The 20,230-nt window shown below is 40.6% G+C and overlaps 1 protein-coding gene across 4 annotated transcripts in view; it reads right to left on the bottom strand.

Annotated features, from left to right (window-relative positions):
- Nucleotides 1-1,322: 1,322 nt before the first annotated feature.
- The window catches only part of fndc4a (fibronectin type III domain containing 4a), a 33,971-nt gene continuing 15,063 nt past the window's right edge, over nt 1,323-20,230 (bottom strand). Inside the window, exons 4-7 of one of the 4 annotated variants that reach the window (XR_005637008.1) lie at nt 16,270-16,359; nt 14,222-14,355; nt 7,557-7,711; nt 1,323-2,218 (exon numbers count right to left, since the gene is read on the bottom strand). Coding sequence is in view for 2 of the 4 variants with exons in the window: in XM_039782305.1 (XP_039638239.1) it covers nt 12,937-13,299; nt 14,222-14,355; nt 16,270-16,359 (587 nt within the window). In the remaining 2 variants the exon portion in view is untranslated. Of the gene's footprint in view, nt 2,219-4,177; nt 4,591-6,819; nt 7,712-12,584; nt 13,300-14,221; nt 14,356-16,269; nt 16,360-20,230 lie in introns of those variants that run through there. The other 3 variants (XR_005637007.1, XM_039782306.1, XM_039782305.1) reach the window with 3 other exon arrangements.

Genomic DNA, 20,230 nt, shown 5'->3' with positions numbered 1-20,230 from the left:
CCTCCAATTTTTGTTATGAGACGAGGGTTTGAAAATTACCTGCAAGCTTACTCGTGGTAAATACAAATTACTAATCAAATAACACATTCATCCACCAGTCTACTGTAACTTTGAACTTTCCAGAAACCTCAATGTGATCACCACCCCGTCTTGTGGGTGAACAAAGACTGCAGTGAGCAATCAAAGAAAAAGTGCACTTTGATCACTTTGATGTTTTAGGAAAACTCACTGGAGACTGAGAAGCTACTTGGTGTTATTTCATGTACTACATTGACAACCACAACATTGCTGCTTCTTGTTTTCTGCTTCTGTGCACTGTGGCATTACATTTGTGTGGTGACAACAATTCACAATTTTAGGTTTTAAAATGCCATTGATGTTGGTTTTGTTTTAATCAATACACTAGAGATGCTGAGTCAATGGAAAGAGCCTGTCTGCTTCTCTCCACTTTCACTGCTTTTTGCTCTCCTTGCAGATGTTTGACAGATGTGAGCTCACTGCAAACCGACAAGTACCTGCATGTCATGTCTTCAGAGTCTAGCGACCTATTTTAGTGAATAAGAGTACGAATAATGGATAGGACAACTACATATTTTGTCCTGTTACGCCACTCTGCAGTTAATAGCCACACTGTCACTGTTTGGTGTCCTGAGCAGTGACCCTAACCACCTCTGGACCTAAGCATTACAAGATTGTTCTCCGAACATATTCCCAACTATTGTCACAATACAAAAGGTTTGTAATTCACTAGATTCTATTTCAGGAATTCTTGTTTAACAAGGCAATATGTTCTTTACCAATGTCTTATTTGTCCGTGGTGTCCTGGGATCTATCAATGAACAGCTCATTTAGTATTCATAACTGTGTAATTAATCGCTAATGGGCTATTTAATACAATTTTGAAATGGCTACTTCACTACTGATAGGGTGTTCCACACTTATTTAATGGCTTAATGTTTAATTGGTAATAGTTTTACTGTTTGATATAGAGAATCTATTGAAACTGGCTTGTGGAGGTCAGATAAGCTAAAGTTTGAACTCCATCTAAGAAAGCTGCATATAGAGTGCAATGACCTTTAAGTACTGTGGATATTCCCTAGTGAGTTAGAGGTGTGATTGTGCAGGTTATTTTAGTACACAGCAGATGTCTAGTTGCTGCTATTTGAATGATGTATTTGAAGTGTTAACATGCTATGAAACCATGTTCATACAACAGGAACAGGAAAAAATGGGTGCATTTGTTAAAAAAATTTTTTTTTTTAAATAAAGCAGTTTTCAACTTCAGAAAAACTTTGTCTTAATATAAATAAAACATGAACAGCTTCACAGGACTGCAATCATTATTTATTACTTGATTTTTGGCATCTAACTTTGAATGCACATCAAATGCTATTCTACAGGCAAATGACCTGCATGCAACTTTAGTAAATGAATGCACTATGTACAGACATAATGTTCGTTATTTATGACATGAAAAAATACAATGTTGACCAGCAAATGGTATTTTAATATTACTAGAAAACGTTATGACATCGTCATGGTGGTTCTTACAAATGAATACATGTATTTTCTTTCTTTCCTTATTAACAATCTGCATCACAATACATTTGTGATGAGACAATATCATTTATTAACACTATTTGCAATGGGAAAATGTTGATTTATTTGGAGCTGAGTTATCTATAACAGGGGAATGTGGTGTCTAATTGCACATGCCAATATCAAAAATACACTGCGTATTTAAAGTCATGAAGCCCCGCCTCCCAGAGATGATTGTGTGTTTTGTATTGCAATAACGTACTAAGCACCTGGCAAAGTCTTCAATGTTAACTGCACCATGGGTTATCATTAGTTTATGTACTATCAACCTGCAGGAGTAGGTTCTGTTAGCTACTGTATTGTGTGTGTGTGTGTGTGTGTGTGTGTGTGTGTGTGTGTGTGTGTGTGTGTGTGTGTATTGGGGTGTGTAGGGTCATGTGAATTGGTGTGCACTTGTAGTTTATAGTGTTTTTCTATAAATACTGTGTGCATGCATGTCTTTAGCAAAGACAGCCTCAGCCAACCTTATTCACTGATGATGACCCTCAGAAACTTCACTGTTTTCAGTTTTTTTAACTCATCAGTGAGAAAGGTGGAAATGCATTGATCGTATTAGAGAGAGAGGAATTCCTTCTTCTCAAACTTCGATGATGTTGATAGACGGCACAGAAGGATGGAACTGTAAGAGAAAGGATAAAAATCATTATTATTATTTTTACTTTCTCCTTTTTTTTTTAAATAAAGCAGTTTTCAACTTCAGAAAAACTTTGTCTTCTAAAAAAAAAATGTTTACTCCATGTAGAAATAAAGTACATATGGAGAAAAGAGGACGCTGCTAATATTGTTGTACACATGGGGGCCAAGTGCTACGATAATAAAAGTACTCTCCTATGCAAACCCTATATTTATAAAAACTTGGATCTCTGAATCACTTCCAACCAAAGTTTGTCTCAGTCATAATAACAGCCCATAAATCACATGAACAACTAATGGAAAGAAGTCTGCAGTGCTGCACTGAGTCAGAGTTAGAAAAAAGGAAGGGTATACAATATTACCTATTAATCCCTGGGAGGCTGTAATCACTTTCTATTTTAGGATGAGCTGTATTCTTGGATACTTCTATGTAATTACATTTTGATTAGGAACATTCTAGTTTAAAGGCCAGGTGAAATGGCTTAATTAATTTTTACTGCAGCAGACAGTCTTGTGTTGTAACTTCTGCTTCACTGTGGATAAATGTAGCAGTTGTTGGTTAAATAACGGCTTGATGACTACCCTTTAGCTATTAGTAGAGGTTTTATTATTAAGGAAAGTAAACAAATACAGTAACTTCATTTGTGTTTCCAATCAATGAACCGTAGCAATATACTGTAATCTTAAGACCGATGTCAGTCCGACTCTCATGGATATCCACTGAGCTTTTCTCCCAGTCAAATTATGTTCACAGCACTGATGGAGTACTCGAGTCCTGGACTTGGACTCAAGTCTGACTCAAGTGGCTATTCTCTGCGCTCCTTGACTTGGACTCGCGCACTGATGACTTGGTCTTGAGGATTTATGAAATCGGACATGAGCATTCATAATAAATAGGACTCGGAAGTTGGATGAAGTTTCTGACTACTTTTGTGTGAAATAGTCAGTGATTGAGTACTCGACTCCTGGACTCGGACTCCAGTCCGACTTGAGTGGCTATTCTCTGGACTCCTGACTCGAATCGTACTTAACCTCAGGTAATGGGACATTCTAAAACGCTTAACGTGAAAAAGCTTAACGTGGTTTAATGTATCTAAACAACGATCAATCATCACCAGATGTATCATGGTCATATCTTGTCATGAACACTTAAGCCTGTCAAAAAAACTAAATCGAAATCCAACGATTTATGTGGTTATGATGAGCAATATAGAAGAGGATTTTTGGTGATGATTGATCGTTGTTTAGATACATTAAACCATGTTAAGCTTTTTCACATTAGGACTTATAAAGCCAATGAGAACCGTGGAGAGTCAACCCCCAGCCGCTCCGCTGCCCTGAAGCAGTCAGATGTGCTCAGTTCTTTTGTTTTTGTAAGAACTCTGGCTGCTGCGTTTTGTATCATTTGAAGCTGTTTAAGGGTCTTTTTAGGAAGGCCTGTGAACAGCCCATTGCAGTAATCAACCCTACAGGAATCAGTTTCTTTAAGTCATCTTTTGACATAAAACCCCTAAGTTTGGCTATATATTTGAGATGGTAAAATGCTGATTTAGTAATTGCTTTCATGTGACTGTTAAAATTTCTGTCTATGAGGACACCAAGATTTCTAACCATATCCTTTGTTTTAAATCCTTTTTTGTCGAGAATGGTGGCAATCCTATATCTTTCCTCCTTTTTACCAAAAATTATTACTTCAGTTTTGTCTTTGTTTAGCTGGAGGAAGTTCTGAGACATCCAGTGGTTAATTTGCTCAATACAATGACTAAGAGATGGGCCATAATCATTAGGTCTCAAAGCTAGGTAGATTTGGGTGTCATCAGCATAGCTATGATAGGAGATAAGATTATTCTTTAAGATTTGTCCAAGTGGGAGCATATATAGGTTAAAAAGAAGCGGACCCAAAATTGAGCCCTGGGGGACTCCACAGGTCAAGGACGTAGGTGCTGAGGTGCAGTTGCCAATGGCAACAAAAAAACTGTCTTGCAGGTATGATTTCAGGCACTTGACAAAACACCTGGGAGCCAGAGCCAGGTAGTCACCTGCCATTGGCCCATCCGCCTGGAGGGGAGCCGGAGCCTGCAGGGGGGCTGAATCCTGGAGGGGAGCCTGAGGTCGTCGGCCAGCTGGTGAGTCGAGGCCAGTGGAGGAGCCGAAGTCAGCGGATTGGCAGTCGCCCTGCCGTTCGGCCGATGGAGGGCTGGATCAGGAGAGTCGCCATCCGTGGAGCTAGCCACCTGGAGAGCGGCCGGAGTCGGAGGATCATCAGTTGCCAGTAGTGCAAAGCGGTTCGAGATGTCCATGCTAGGTGGTGATGCCTTGCTCGCGCCCACTGTTTGCTTCGGATGACCACACCAGACTCTGTGCCATCAGAGACAGAGCCTTTAGTGTTGCAGCCCCATCCCTCTGGAAAACCCTCCCTGCAGATATTTGAATTGCTACATCCCTGGACATTTAAAAAAAAAACTCCTGAAACACCACTTGTTTACCACAGCCTACAACCTCCCTTAGTATAGCCACTAATTCTGTAAAGTGTCCTTGGGTTTCATGAAAGGCACTATAAAAATAAATGTTATTTCTATTATTATTACAACATTGGTTCCCAGAACAGCATCACTGAGTGTCAGAGCAGCCATTCGATTCAAGTTCCATCTCTTGAACTGAAGACCTTTAACAAGAAAGGAGTTTATCTCTTCAAAATTCCTGCCTGTTATCCCTTACATCACATCACAATCCCAGCTGTATTACTTGGCTTTCTTAAGAATATGAATATCTTAAGAATATGTTGTGGTTTTATTGTTTTAGGGTTTTTATTTGTGCTCATTTGTGCACCATATTGTCCAGTATTTAATATTAACTGGGTTCTCTTAAAGTTCTTGAATATGAATTCCACACTGTAATAAATTTCATGTTAGTTTAACTTGGAAATGAAAGTTCACCTGCTGCCTTGAAAATCGAAGTTCACTCAACTTAAAAATTAAAGTTAATGTGTGTGTTCTAGTTTTGTTAAAGTTGTTCTTTTAGTTGCATTAACTTTTTATTACTTGGTTTAACTTCATACTTTAAGTTAAAACAAATAATTTATTTTCTTTAATAATGCAAGAAACCTTCCTTGCCTAGTATAACAGACATACTTTTCTGCTTTATTTCAACTCACAGTTTCAAGTTAAAACAACATAACCACATTTATAGCGGCGATAGCTCGGGTGCTTGGGTGGGGCTGGCCCAGGGCCCCATGCGAAATAGCGGCCTCTCTACTGATCTTGTAGATTTATATTTCAAACAAACTGCAAACGTTTAAGCAAATTTTAACACAACTCTATTTACCGCCTTGCATCATGGGAATTGGCCAGCCAATGAACCAATTGCAGTCCTGACTGCAGTACGCAGATCGGGATTGGGCTAAATGTGGGCGGAGCTAAACGTTTGACTTTTGAAAAGAACTTTCCATTTCAATTTGATAAGAGTGAAATTCACAAGTTGTTGACAGGTACTCCCTCCGCCGGGCACCAGTGCTTTCTTGTTTGCCACAACACGTGTTATATTTTAGTAGAAATTTGAATAGCCTACATCACTTATCGGCGGTGTATAATTAATTTATTGTGTCCATGCTTTAACTTTGCCGTGGAAAAAAACTCGAAAGGCAGCTCTTTTTTGTTGCAACACACACACACGCTTTTTTTTCAACTGATAACTTAACTTACATATCCAAGTTCAATCAACACATACATTTTTTTAAATAGTCAACCCAATGAATAAATGCAAGTTTAACTTTCAAAAACTCATAAAGTTGAGTTCAAAATCCACAACTTGTATAAGCTCGTTCAGTTAAAAATAAGAAATAAGTGGACATAACTAAATGGGTCTGTAATATTTTACAGTGCACCACCCAATTTTATGGATAATGCACCAGGTTTCACATACACAAAATACAGTTTGAGCAACAAAATACTGTACACGTTAGGATTTAATTTGTCACTTTTCATCCATCCATATATGCATTTTGTACTTCATAATGAAGGTAAATGCATGGATAAATGTAACTACTATATAATTACCTAATTAATTTGTAGCACTCCGTAACTGCCTTAAAACACTTTTTTGTGACACGACTTGGCAAGCATTTTGTGCATGAAGTGCAGTTTTTCTATTGTACTGTAAGTCTCAAGCCAGCATTTAATGCACAAAATGCATCTCTGTGACAGTTGATGAGCAGTTTGTGTGTGAAAGTGCATTTTGTGCGCCATTTAAGCCCGCCCACCTACTATATACACGATGTGATTGGCCTGACCAGAGTTTGGTTTTTCCAGCTCGCAAGTCAACGGAGAGTGCCTAGACCCCCTGGCTGCAAAATAATTTTGCTGCCGCTAGGGTGCGTCTAGATTTCTAGGCTAGAAGTGAAGCATTTCGGTGAGAAAAATCACATTACATTAGCTGCAACTTTGTGATGGGACATTCAAAAAATTATTTATTTTACACTTCAGAAAATATAATTGTCGGAAAATGAACGAGATCTGAAATGAAACACTGGCTGATGAAAGTTAACGTCCTGTTCTAAATGCTGGCAGAATAGAATAAAACATGAACAGCTTCACAGGACTGCAATCATTATTTATTACTTGATTTTTGGCATCTAACTTTGAATGCACATCAAATGCTATTCTACAGGCAAATGACCTGCATGCAACTTTAGTAAATGAATGCACTATGTACAGACATAATGTTCGTTATTTATGACATGAAAAAATACAATGTTGACCAGCAAATGGTATTTTAATATTACTAGAAAACGTTATGACATCGTCATGGTGGTTCTTACAAATGAATACATGTATTTTCTTTCTTTCCTTATTAACAATCTGCATCACAATACATTTGTGATGAGACAATATCATTTATTAACACTATTTGCAATGGGAAAATGTTGATTTATTTGGAGCTGAGTTATCTATAACAGGGGAATGTGGTGTCTAATTGCACATGCCAATATCAAAAATACACTGCGTATTTAAAGTCATGAAGCCCCGCCTCCCAGAGATGATTGTGTGTTTTGTATTGCAATAACGTACTAAGCACCTGGCAAAGTCTTCAATGTTAACTGCACCATGGGTTATCATTAGTTTATGTACTATCAACCTGCAGGAGTAGGTTCTGTTAGCTACTGTATTGTGTGTGTGTGTGTGTGTGTGTGTGTGTGTGTGTGTGTGTGTGTGTGTGTGTATTGGGGTGTGTAGGGTCATGTGAATTGGTGTGCACTTGTAGTTTATAGTGTTTTTCTATAAATACTGTGTGCATGCATGTCTTTAGCAAAGACAGCCTCAGCCAACCTTATTCACTGATGATGACCCTCAGAAACTTCACTGTTTTCAGTTTTTTTAACTCATCAGTGAGAAAGGTGGAAATGCATTGATCGTATTAGAGAGAGAGGAATTCCTTCTTCTCAAACTTCGATGATGTTGATAGACGGCACAGAAGGATGGAACTGTAAGAGAAAGGATAAAAATCATTATTATTATTTTTACTTTCTCCTCTACAATAAAGGCATGCTTTGATCATAGAAGACAAATACGCTGTTACTGTTACAGTAAACAATACTGTATCTGGCAGAGGAGCCATGAACCCAGGTATTATTACCGTATTTAAATGCTAGAAGACAATCTGCATTCCACTTTAACCGCTAGAAGATTTAGAAATCGTTATTGTGAAAAAGTAAGAAAGGTGTATTTATTGTTAAATTTCACACGATTGTTCAGTGGTATATTTCCCCCCCATCTTTTTTTACAGCCTGGTTTTGTATGAATTGAGGAACATTTAAAAGGAAAGCTAATATTTTATTCAAAGAAATATCAGAAATACATACAATTTACAGTAGATATATACTGTATGTGTATTTCTTACATAATATGTTTCAAACAATCAAGATCTATAGTTTCAAATACTATTTCATGAAGATGTTTTAAATTGACAGAAATATGGCACTGATCTGTCTGCATACATCCACTCTCTCGCACAAGCAGTGGTGAGACTAAACACCTTTTAGGAGTTTTGCTAAACCACCGACCTTAGCGTAAAAATCTGACCACCTAATGAGGACTGGAAGGAGAGATAAGCCAACACAATGAGGAATCCTACAATTGTCCCTCAGCTAATTAAAAAAAAAAGAGAACTCAATATGTTTCTATGCTAAATCCCAGCCAGAGGTAACTCTCACTATGCAAATGACCTCAATTATTGATTGACCATGACCTCATTACTGAGCTGTGACTGCAAACATCTGTCCGCTGGTACTTTTTAATGGCATTTCTCACACAAAGCTTCACCTCTGACTTAAGTCTATATTTTTCCAAGACATGGACCTGTCTATTCTTAAATTTACCACTGAGCGTTCAATAGTGTCAATCTTAAACCAACTCTGTATAATTACAGCACATGCAACATATACAGTACAGGCCAAAAGTTTGGACACACCTTCTCATTCAATGCATTTCCTTTATTTTCATGACTATTTACATTGTAGATTCTCACTGAAGGCATCAAAACTATGAATGAACACATATGGAATTATGTACTTAACAAAAAAGTGTCTTATATTTTAGATTCCTCAAAGTAGCCACCCTTTGCTTTTTTGATAGCGCTACAAACCCTTGGTGTTCTCTCAATGAGCTTCATGAGGTAGTCACCTGAAATGGTTTTCACTTCACAGGTGTGCCTTGTCAGGGTTAATTAGTGGAATTTTTTTCCCTTATTAATGGGGTTGGGACCATCAGTTGTGTTGTGCAGAAGTCAGGTTGATACACAGTCGACAGCCCTATTGGACAACTGTTAGAATTCATATTATGGCAAGAACCAATCAGCTAAGTAAAGAGAAACGAGTGGCCATCATTACTTTAACAAATGAAGGTCAGTCAGTCCGGAAAATTGCGAAACTTTAAATGTGTCCCCAAATGCAGTCGCAAAAACCATCAAGTGCTACAACGAAACTGGCTCACATGAGGACCGCCCCAGGAAAGGAAGACCAAGAGTCACCTCTGCAGCTGAGGATAAATTCATCCGAGTCACCAGCCTCAGAAATCGCAAGTTAACAGCAGCTCAGATTAGAGACCAGATGAATGCCACACAGAGTTCTAGCAGCAGACACGTCTCTAGAACAACTGTTAAGAGGAGATGCCTTCAGTGAGAATCTACAATGTAAATAGTCATGAAAATAAAGGAAACCCATTGAATGAGAAGGTGTGTCCAAACTTTTGGCCTGTACTGTATTTTACATAACAGACATGCTGCTTGTATGTTTTCTATAAGTACTGGAGACTGCGGTTGAGGAATGTATCTTTGGAGATTTCTGTGATGACATCTGCAAAAGAAACCATTTCCATTAGGTGCTTTTTTAATGCAAGACGCATTTTTTAAGAGAAAGGTTGCATTTTACAACAGTATATATTTTACAAGAGTTCTTCTCTGAAATGGTTCAAATGAATTGCCATACAGTATACATATAAGGTCAAGCTTAAGAAATAAACTATATGGTCGAGACGTGTTCCAGCAACAGTGCTGTCTATATACAGCAAAGGTAAATTCAAGCATTAAACTAAGGTAAAGTTTCAACAGTTAACTGTAATGTTTACTGGACGATTTATGTACAGTACCAGAAAGTGGTAAGCGTCTACATATAGCATGGTCTACAACATACAACGTAAATGACAAAGAATAATTCAAATAAAAAAAATAAAAAATAAAGTCAAGCTTTTTTTCTCTACCAGTGTTAACGGTATCGTCCTTGGTTTAATAAAAGATGTTTGTTTTTTTACTTTAAAGGAAAACATATTTTCTAATTAAACATTATCATTATTTACATGCCTCCAGATGCAAATTGCATTTGCTAATCAAATAAATGTCAATTTATGTCTTGCATTTTAATCATGGGAACAGATTGCTGTTAATCAATTTTTATATGAGAATGTGAGGATGGGTAAAGCACAGGAGAGAAGGTTGTAGTAGGTCAGCAGAAGTATATGTGAACCTGCTACATACACCATCACTGGGCAATATCTTAGTTATTGATCAAGCATCATCTCCAGATAAATCCATCAACATTCATTGGCATATTGGAGCTCTTTGTTTTCCAACTTGTACAGCAGAGGCAGATGTACATACATCCTACAAAATGACAGTGTCCCGTCTCCAGTGACAAGTTTCTGTGTTTAGTTGGCTTCATGGTTTCTGTTGGTTTTCCATTTCCTGTTTTATTTTGTAGTCTCTCTGTTGTCTTGTTTACTTCCTGTCTTTTGGTTTTCCCGCCTTTGTGATTGTTTGCTCCGCCCTGATGTCTTTCCCCTGTTCCCTAGCCCTAGTGTCACCTGTCCCTTGTTTGCTTGTTAACTCTTGTATTTAGTATCTGTGTTTCCTTTGTCTGTTGTCCGGTCATTGTACTGTGTATGGTATTCCATGTGAGAGTGTATTTTGTCTACCCCGTTGGTCTCGGTGTTCCTGGTGTTTTTGTGATTCCGTTTTTTGTGATTCTGCCTGTTCCTGTTTTTGTATTTTGCCTGCTTTCTTTTTGTATGGATTATTGTTTATTAAATCCTCAAGCTCAACACTGCCTGTCTGTTGGTTAAAGGACTCTGTTCCTAACTGGGCTATCCGCTTCATTTCCACTCCAGCTCCTCCACCTGCTAATGGGTTGAGTTCATCCAATCCTGTTAGCTCCACAAATGCTCCTAATCGGATTCCCGGCCTATCTCCGTGCCAGTTAGGACCCACCAGCCTGCCTGTTGCTCGGTCTGCTAGCATTTTGGCTACAGGATCTTTGTTCTTGACCTGGTCTGCCCCTTTGCCTGCTTCTCCAAGTAATGACGTTTCTCAACCTGGAGTAGAGCCAGAGACTTTTATGACTGTATTCCAATATGTTGCTATGTGTGCTAGAAAGACTGAGGAGGCCAAAGCAGCCAGCCTTCAAGCTGGAAGACAAAAGTCCAGTACATCTATTAGCAGCTCCCCTGAACTCCTGTCTGTTGGCTCAACTGCTACTTGTTCAGCGGGCACCCCCGACTACAAGCAGTCCTTTGAGGGTACCTGTCTGGCTATCTTCCGTGGGACCCGTGGAGGCCGTAGACGGGGAAAAGGACAACATGACTCCCATTGCCATGCCCCGCTTCAACTTCTCTTCAGCCCAGAACTCGTGATGTCCAGTGAGCCAGAGCCCGTGCTGTCCAGCTGCCCCGAGCCCGTGCTGTCCAGCGACTCTAGCCCTTGCTGTCCAGCGGCCCCAAGCCCGTGCTGTGCAGCGGCCCCGAGCCCGTGCTGTACAGAGGCCCAGAGCCCGTGCTGTCCAGCGGCCCCAAGCCCGTGCTGTGCAGCGGCCCCGAGCCCGTGCTGTACAGAGGCCCAGAGCCCGTGCTGTGCAGCGATCTCAAGCCCGTACTGTCCAGCGTTCCCAAGCCCGTGCTGTCAGCGGCCCAAAGTCTCAGCTGACCAGTCTTCCAGAGCCCCAGCTGACGTGCAGCTTTCCAGAGCCCCAGCTGACGACCAGCCTTCCTGAACCTCAGCAGACCAGTCTTCCAGTACCCCAACTGATGCGTAGCTTTCCAGAGCTCCAACTGACGTGCAGCCTTCCCAGAACCCCAGCTGACGTGCAGCCTTCCAGAATCTCAGCTGATGTGCAGCCTTCCAGAACCTTAGCTGACATGCAGCCTTCCAGAACCTCAGCTGATGTGTTGCCTTCCAGAACTTCAGCTGACGTGCAGCCTTCCAGAGCCTCAGCGGACCCGCCTTCCAGAGCCTCAGCGGACCCACCGTCCAGAACCTCAGCTGACCAGTCTTCCAGAGCCTCAGCTGACCCGTCTTCCAGAGCCTCAGCTGACCTGTCTTCCGGAGCCTCAGCTGACCAGTCTTCCAGAGCTCCAGCTGACGTGCAGATTTCCAGAGCCCCAGCTGAGGACCAGCCTTCCTGAACCTCAGCAGACCAGTCTTCCAGTACCCCAACTGATGCGTAGCTTTCCAGAGCTCCAACTGATGTGCAGCCTTCCCAGAACCCCAGCTGACGTGCAGCCTTCCAGAACCCCAGCTGACGTGCAGCCTTCCAGAACCTCAGCTGATGTGCAGCCTTCCAGAACCTTAGCTGACATGCAGCCTTCCAGAACCTCAGCTGATGTGTAGCCTTCCAGAACTTCAGCTGACGTGCAGCCTTCCAGAGCCTCAGCTGACATGTAGCCTTCCAGAGCCTCAGCGGACCCGCCTTCCAGAGCCTCAGCGGACCCGCCTTCCAGAGCCTCAGCGGACCCACCGTCCAGAACCTCAGCTGACCCGTCTTCCAGAGCCTCAGCTGACCTGTCTTCCGGAGCCTCAGCTGACCCGTCTTCCGGAGCCTCAGCTGACCAGTCTTCTAGAGCCTCAGCTGACCAGTCTCCCAGAGCCTTTGTTGACCGTTGTCGCAGAGACTGTGCCAGTGCTTGACACCTCAGGGACTGTGCCGATGTTGGACACCTCAGAGACTGTGCCGATGCCCGGTACTTCAGAGACTGTGCTGTTGTCCGGTACATCAGAGACTGTGCTGTTATCTGGTACTTCAGAAACTGTGACGGTGCACGGCACCTCAGAAACTTTGCCATTACCCGGCGATCCAGAGACTCCTGCTCCCCGTGTTCTGTTGGAGTCTCGGCCAACTCCTGTTCCTGTTGCCTTATTGCTGAACCCTGGTCCAGCTGTCCCACCTCAGGACCCTGCTCCAGCCTTTTCTTTAGCCTTGGCCGACCTGCTTGGCTGCCAGAGGGGTTTCACCTTCGCCGCCAGCCTCCAGAGGGATTTCGCCTTCGCTGACGGCCTCCAGAGAGTTTTCGCCGTCGTGCTCGGCCGCCAGAAGGTTCCTGCCTTCGCTGCCGGTCTCCAGAGAGTCTTAGCCGTCCTGCTTGGCCGCCACAGGTGTTCCGTCTTCGCCGCGTCCCGCAGTCTCTGTCCCTGAGCCTGGCTGCCAGCAGCCCCTGGTCCCCAAGCCCCACTGTCCTCAATTCCCGAGCCCCATGGTCTCTTGTCCTGCCTCCGCCCTTCCAGGGTTGACTTTTGTTCGTCCCGCTTATTCTGTGGACAATTTAGTTTTGTTATTTCAGGGCCGTCTGGTAGCTGTTCCTTGAGGGAGGGGTGCTGTCACGTCTCGTCAAGTTTCTGTGTTTAGTTGGTTTCATGTTTTCTGTTGGTTTTCCCATTTCCTGTTTTATTGTGTCGTCTCTCTGTTCTCTTATGTGTTGTCTTGTTTACTTCCTGTCTTTTGGTTTTCCCGACCTTTGTGATTGTTTGCTCCGCCCTGATGTCTTTCCCCTGTTCCCTAGCCCTAGTGTCACCTGTCCCTTGTTTGCTTGTTAACTCTTGTATTTAGTATCTGTGTTTCCTTTGTCTGTTGTCAGGTCATTGTACTGTGTATGGTATTCCGTGTGAGAGTGTGTGTTGTCTACCCCGTTGGTCTTGGTGTTCCTGGTATTTTTGTGATTCCTGTTTTGGGGATTTTGCCTGTCCCTGTTTTTGGGATTCTGCCTGTTCCTGTTTTTGTATTTTGCCTGCTTTCTTCAGGACTTGTTTTGGATGGATTATTGTTCATTAAATCCTCAAGCTCAACACTGCCTGTCTGTCTCTGCATTTGGGTCAGACATTCTCTGATTCCGTGACAGACAGTAATCATGTCAATGTCCAGCCAAAGAGGTAGGCACTTCACGCCAGTGTGAGTTGGCTGAGTTCATAGATTAGATTACAATAATGTTGTAAATCACTGGAGGAACAACAGCAACGGCACAACATAGAACAAAAAGAAGACATTTTGACACGTCTCAATAAAAAACTAAAAAGTGTATATAAGAATTATGATGCCTGACATCCATTAGCAGTTTTGGGTCGTGGAATTGTACGTGCTGGCTCAATGCCCCGTAGTGAGAGATGCTGTTTGTTTAAATATACAGCTGTTGAAAGAGCCTTTATGTGGGCCTGTATTATTTAGTGGAGTAACGCTCACCTTGCTCCTCAGCAGCCCACCACTGTGGTGCTCCGGCGTGCTCCTCTCTGACGACGGCTTGGCCTTCTCCTTACTGTTGCTGGAGTCATTGTCCTTGATGATGTCATACTGCCGGCAGAACAGGGCAATAACAGCTGCCGGGAGGTGAGAGATGGGCACATGTGCAACACAAACAAACAAGGAATGGAATTCAGTCATGAGGCGGCAACTGTCACTCACAGACATGTCACTACCTCCTCTAACTAAGCATGTTGAAAGGCCATGTGAAAAATTGAAGTCTGCTCCCATGGGAGTGTGAGGGCTGTGCCTTTATCTGGAAGCTTGGAAGACACCAATTCTCCATGGAGTTTACTTTGCTTTAGTATTCAAACTGCCAGATGCAGTTGGGCCTCCAGTTTGGAGAAGGACTGTATGCTCACAATTAACGGCTTTGCTTCACTGAGGTTATACATTTGTATGAGAATGCCATCATTAAATATTCAGTGGTATGGGGTCCTGGTAATGACAAGTACTGATGCTGTGAGAAATAGAAGCTTAGCATAATTCATTTAATTAACAAATTATTATTTATGCATCATGTACAGTAAGTAGTGCAATATTGCAGCTACATGTCATTGTATCTGTAGCAGAGATCAACAGAGCCATTCGTAGGCATTTCCAGTGGTTCATTTCGTGGTGAAATTACAGCAGTGTTTGTGTAATTTTAGAAATGATTTGTCTGCATAAAACGGATTACATTGCAGTTTACTGTCATGTTATTTTAATGGGACATTTTCCTCAAGATATCTGCAAAAACCTCAGCTACTCTGCAAATTTGGCAGGGTTTTTTGTTCTTTTAGTCCCACTCTTTACAGCATCTGAGCTACTTTGATTTCTCTCATTAGTATTATTTAACATCTCACTCTGTTGTTCGGGAGTGGGAACCCCACTCATGGCAGCCTGTCAGATATGCCACTTCTCATTGTGCCTCAACATTTCATTATTCAGCACACTCCCTCAAAGGAGTAGAAACTCTTACATGAATGGAGAGCTTAGATGCAGAGAGTGCTCAGAAAAGCGTGATGTTGGTTTGACATCACTGTTGCAAAAAAGCCTAAAAAAAGACGCGACTTTCACAGTTGGCGGATTTATTTGTCAGTCAGACTTATTGTACTCATGTTTTGGGACTTTAACTTCCACTTAATATGGACCCTCTAGGCATTGTTCTGGATGACTGTCCATTGATTAGTGAATTATTGATTAGTGTGTCGATGTATTGATGTAACTATAAGATAATCTACAGTGTAAAACATCTGTGTGCACCATTAGTCTATATCAGCTAAGCTGACAATAAATGACAATAACAACAAATTCAACCAAGTTACAGTTCTCACTTTTCTTTTAGCTTATTTATTAGGCTTTATCGTAATTTCACCACTGACAACAACTGATCAAGAACATCTTGTGCTCTGCATTAGATTTATAAATATGAGATCATATTGAATGAGGCTATTAATCATTCTTAAAAGATAGAAGAGACATTGAGATTTGTGCTACTGTGACAGCACAAAGGAGCTTAGTATACAGACAGTATATTATATTGCTTATAATATATTACACTAGTAAATGTAATTAGCTACAGTACAGTGAAGACCTTAGCATTGTGTAAATTGGTTGCTAGGAAACATCTAGCGTCTAGTTTAAAAGCAATCACTTACGTAAACAGGAAGTAATTGCAGCAAGCTGTTACTTCCTAAAATAACAGTTTAGGGGGCAAACTATATATCTTAACTGCTGAACATTTGTATATGTGTATGACTTTGTTTTAGTTGTATATGCATCTATGAAGAAATACCACATTGCCCCATTGCCTCTATACTCTTAATCTAAACAGGTCATATATTAGCAAGCTAACGTTAGTTCAGTCGGTACGTTTGTGGAACATTATGCCTTCAAATGTTCATGTATTGTTCTTTATCATACTTTAAATTGTTTTTCCTCTTCTTTCCCTTTGATTTATTTTGCTTAAGACTGAATTATTATTTACCTCACCCAGTCTGCAAACCTACCTGCCCACATGAGCAAGACCACCACAATTATGATCATCTCTCCTGTTTGTAGATGCCGGGACTTGTCCAGGCCCTGCACAGTGGGGTCATCTAAGAGAGAGAGCACAGACGGGACAGTTGCAGTCAACACAGACTCCTAAACTACTGTAAACACTAAATACTGAGTACTGAACATGTAGTCCTTCCCTTAATTTGATTGGAAGGGACAACACATACATTGGGCATTAATATGCAGTCCAATAGACAAAATCAGTTTTTATATAGCGCTTTTCTAGTCTTAACGACTACTCAAAGCGCTTTTACATAGTACAGGAATCATTCACCATTCACACACATTCATACACATTGGCCGAGGCTGCTGTACATGTGCCACCTGCTCATCATATAAACATTCACACACATTTACACTCCGATGCGCAGCATTGGGGGCAATTCGGGGTTCAGTGTCTTGCCCAAGGGCACTTCGACATGGGACGAACCACCAACCTTCCGATTAGCAGGCGACCGCTCTACCAGTGGTAGAGCGGTCACAACTGTTAGTTGCAGAGCTACTTTACTGGATTTCCTGATAATGAAAGACCTTAAGCTCACATTAAGTCAGTAAGGACTGGCAAAAGTGGACACTCCCTTTATCTCTCATGACTGTTATGCCATTTAACATAAAATTGTAGTAATCAGAAAATGCGGTGGGCATTACCACAAATCAATCCTGTAGCATTAATCCTCCTTTAAGTGGATTGACTATGGGCCTTATTTCCACTCTCCAAACTATCTCTTATCCCGCATGGATGGAACTCTTCCAGAGCGCCACTCTTCCAAATTGCCTTTTTTAGTGAATCAAGTTGTCAAGAAACTGGCCCAGTATGCCAGATTGTTAGCTGTCTTTGCATGATGGTTGTTGGAGACATTCCGGGGTCAATTATAGTGCCATGTTTTTAAAGTCTTGGTACTGTAGTAGTATCCAAGGGAATGTGAGTTGAGAGAGGGAAGGAGTACACCACAGTTTAATAAAAAAAATTACTTAGTTCAAGTCACAGAAAAGTGCTTGATATTTATATGTTATAAGGAAACATATGTTATTTTTCTTATTCTCATAATTGTGGCCACTCTGACTGTGGGTCAGGCTAACTTGGCACTGGCCACTTCTCAAGCAAAACAACGGATATAAGGGCAAGCAGTGCAAGCCTCTCACAAGTCTCAAAAAAAACCCTCAGAAATGAGATCTTCTTCTAGGGCAGCAGTGGAGGGATACTTCTACGTAGTAGAATGTACGTTTGTTACCGGAACAAAACACTGGCAATAAACCTACACACGACTGCCAGGATAAATATATTCACTTGATTCGACTAATTGACTGCTGAAGCTTCATATTAACTTCGACTGAACTATAGATTGCAGTTTTGCTATAGATTTTCGCTCTCATCTTTCACACTGTAGTTGCTCTGTATCACTTCTCAGCTAGTGTGGATTACAGTGTCCCACTCTTTCAACCTACTGTACTTATGACATGTAAGGGTTGTATTAGGAAAAACTTGGGAAAAAATCCCAACCAATGTTTTGATTGTGTCTTCCCATTGCACAGTGAGCTCTAGAGTTGATGTCAGGCTGCACATTACACTTAAATGCCAGGTCAGGACTCAGGTCAGTGCTAAGTCTGGTGCTTATATGTATATAGAACAATAACTAAAGATGGAAAATTTGAGTATTAAAGTCAAAAGAATATTTAGCAGGGAGCAAACGGACACATTTGTAGTGATTTGTCTCAGTGTTGTTAATAGGAGAGCCTAGTAGGTGTAGCTTCTGACTCAGCAATGACAGCTTGGCAACTCTTTGAAGTATCACAAAGTAATTGTGTCTAAGGGGAATACCTACCTAGTTAGATTTGACTGCTCAAGGCATCCATCCTTTGAAAATATTCTTTTGTTTTGCTCTCCTGTGTGAAACAATTTGACAGCTCAGTGGTAGCAGGTAACAAGACTTCATGTCTTTTGTTTGGGAAGGATTTATATAAAGTATTTGGAGATTCTGTGTACTGACTGTGGCATCACTGTTCATGCTAATGAGTACAGCATAGTATTCATTTCTACACTTTTATCACAGATCTCTGTCTGTAAGCAAAAGCGAATTACCGAATCAATCAGCAAATCACATCACATAAATGTTACATTATCCCTTCTATTTCAAAAAGTCCCTCCATTATGCTGGAATAATAACTGTTTTTTTTTATTAATTCTATGTGCGTTCTTCAAAAATATGTTTGCTTTGCAAATACATCATGGTTCCCACGGGTCTTTAAAATACTTGAAAGTTTGTGAATTTGAGGGAAAAAAATCAAGGCCTTAAAAATTTGTAAAATTATACATAAATAGTCATGGATCATTGAAAGTGCTTGAATTTATATATTTTGTGCAAGAATAGAAATTGAAGTTATTTTGATATTATTTACGTTCTTTAACGTTAGAAAATAGGCTATATATTGTTTTGCTGTGCTGCAAGAGGGACACTCTTGAAGGACACACAAAGCACACAAATATATACTCTGATTAAAAGCTTTCCATGGAACTAATGAAATTGAAATAGACTTTGGAAAGACATATTGATACTGAAATCCACAGTAGCCTATTTAAATTAAAATTATCCAGCAACACATGGCGTATATCTTGCCAGGAAATGCTTTATATGAAATAAATTGATTTTAAATCTGGCTCAGGACAGGTGTACATTCCGTGGCATATGCACTAATATATAATCACATTATCAAAGAGAATTGCATTGAGGAAAAAAATAAGAGCATTATTGATTTATGGGTATCATAGCTCTGGCTCTTGGGAATGCCTAGAACATACCGAAAATCAATTCAGTTTCAATAGCAGGCACTTGGCTGTGACAAAGTATCTCTGAAATGGCTCTGTCATGATGGAGCAAACTCGATTAAAAAGGCTTTTTAAAGAACAATGATCAGCAGCAAGATCCTGAACAAAAAATGTCACATTAAATTAAGGTGCAATGACAAATACATAGGTTCCTATTTTAGGAGGAAACATTGTAAACATTCTTCATAGAGGGCAAATGCAAGGACAAGGACAAGTTTAATTTTCAAAAAGCAACAGGAATTAATTAGCAGGTGTTGTTAATTAATATTAATTTAATAATATTTTGGAATGGGTGAAAGTGTATAGGAAATAATAAAAAGCTGTCATTTCTTCTCTTAAGAGTGATCCAACAAGCATTAGCTTGCCACAATATCGCACTTGATAACACGATTAAAATGTCCAGCGGTACCATTGCCAGTACCTTTCCTTTGTAGCAGTTAATTCAGCATTGATAACATAGATTAAGTGTCAAACATTTAGCATGCATACATGTTTTTATCTCACTCCTTGCTCAAGTAGACTCACTTGAATCACATTGTACATATTGGAGTCGATACATAAATATTAGCTTGGCTAATGTACATAACTTGTAAATTTTTAGGATATGTAGCCACAGGTGGAATCTCTGAAATACTGGTGTGTTGTTGATATTGTTGTAGTTTACCTAACTTTAAGGCTGCATGTTACTTTTGATGTTTTACTGATTGCACCAGTGGACAGTGAAAGTTGCAAAAAAAAGTTGCCATCTCTTTTTTTTTTTTTATAGTTCTCTAAAAATAAAAAGGAAACTTGTTTCAGGGAGAATAAAACTACTCTGGGTAGGCTCAAGATGCTGCAAATGTTGGTATAATATGAAAATGGCTGGTAGATTTAAAGGACAATTACAAAAACTCCCACAAATGAAGCTCATTGGGCTTTTTTTCTTGGATGATTATATCAAACATAAGTACAGAAAATAATTGCCTGAGTATTTAATGTAAAGCAATAGGAAAGGAGTGTAATGCCAGTGTTTGTCTGAGGCTAATGGACAGTGTATAGGCTCATGTTAAGCTTGAGCCTAAATTAGTTTCCTTCTCTTTCGCCGATCT

This window comes from Perca fluviatilis, chromosome 18 (genome assembly GCF_010015445.1).
Source record: "Perca fluviatilis chromosome 18, GENO_Pfluv_1.0, whole genome shotgun sequence".
Taxonomy (NCBI): domain Eukaryota; kingdom Metazoa; phylum Chordata; class Actinopteri; order Perciformes; family Percidae; genus Perca; species Perca fluviatilis.
This window is presented reverse-complemented; position numbering and strand designations above follow the sequence as displayed.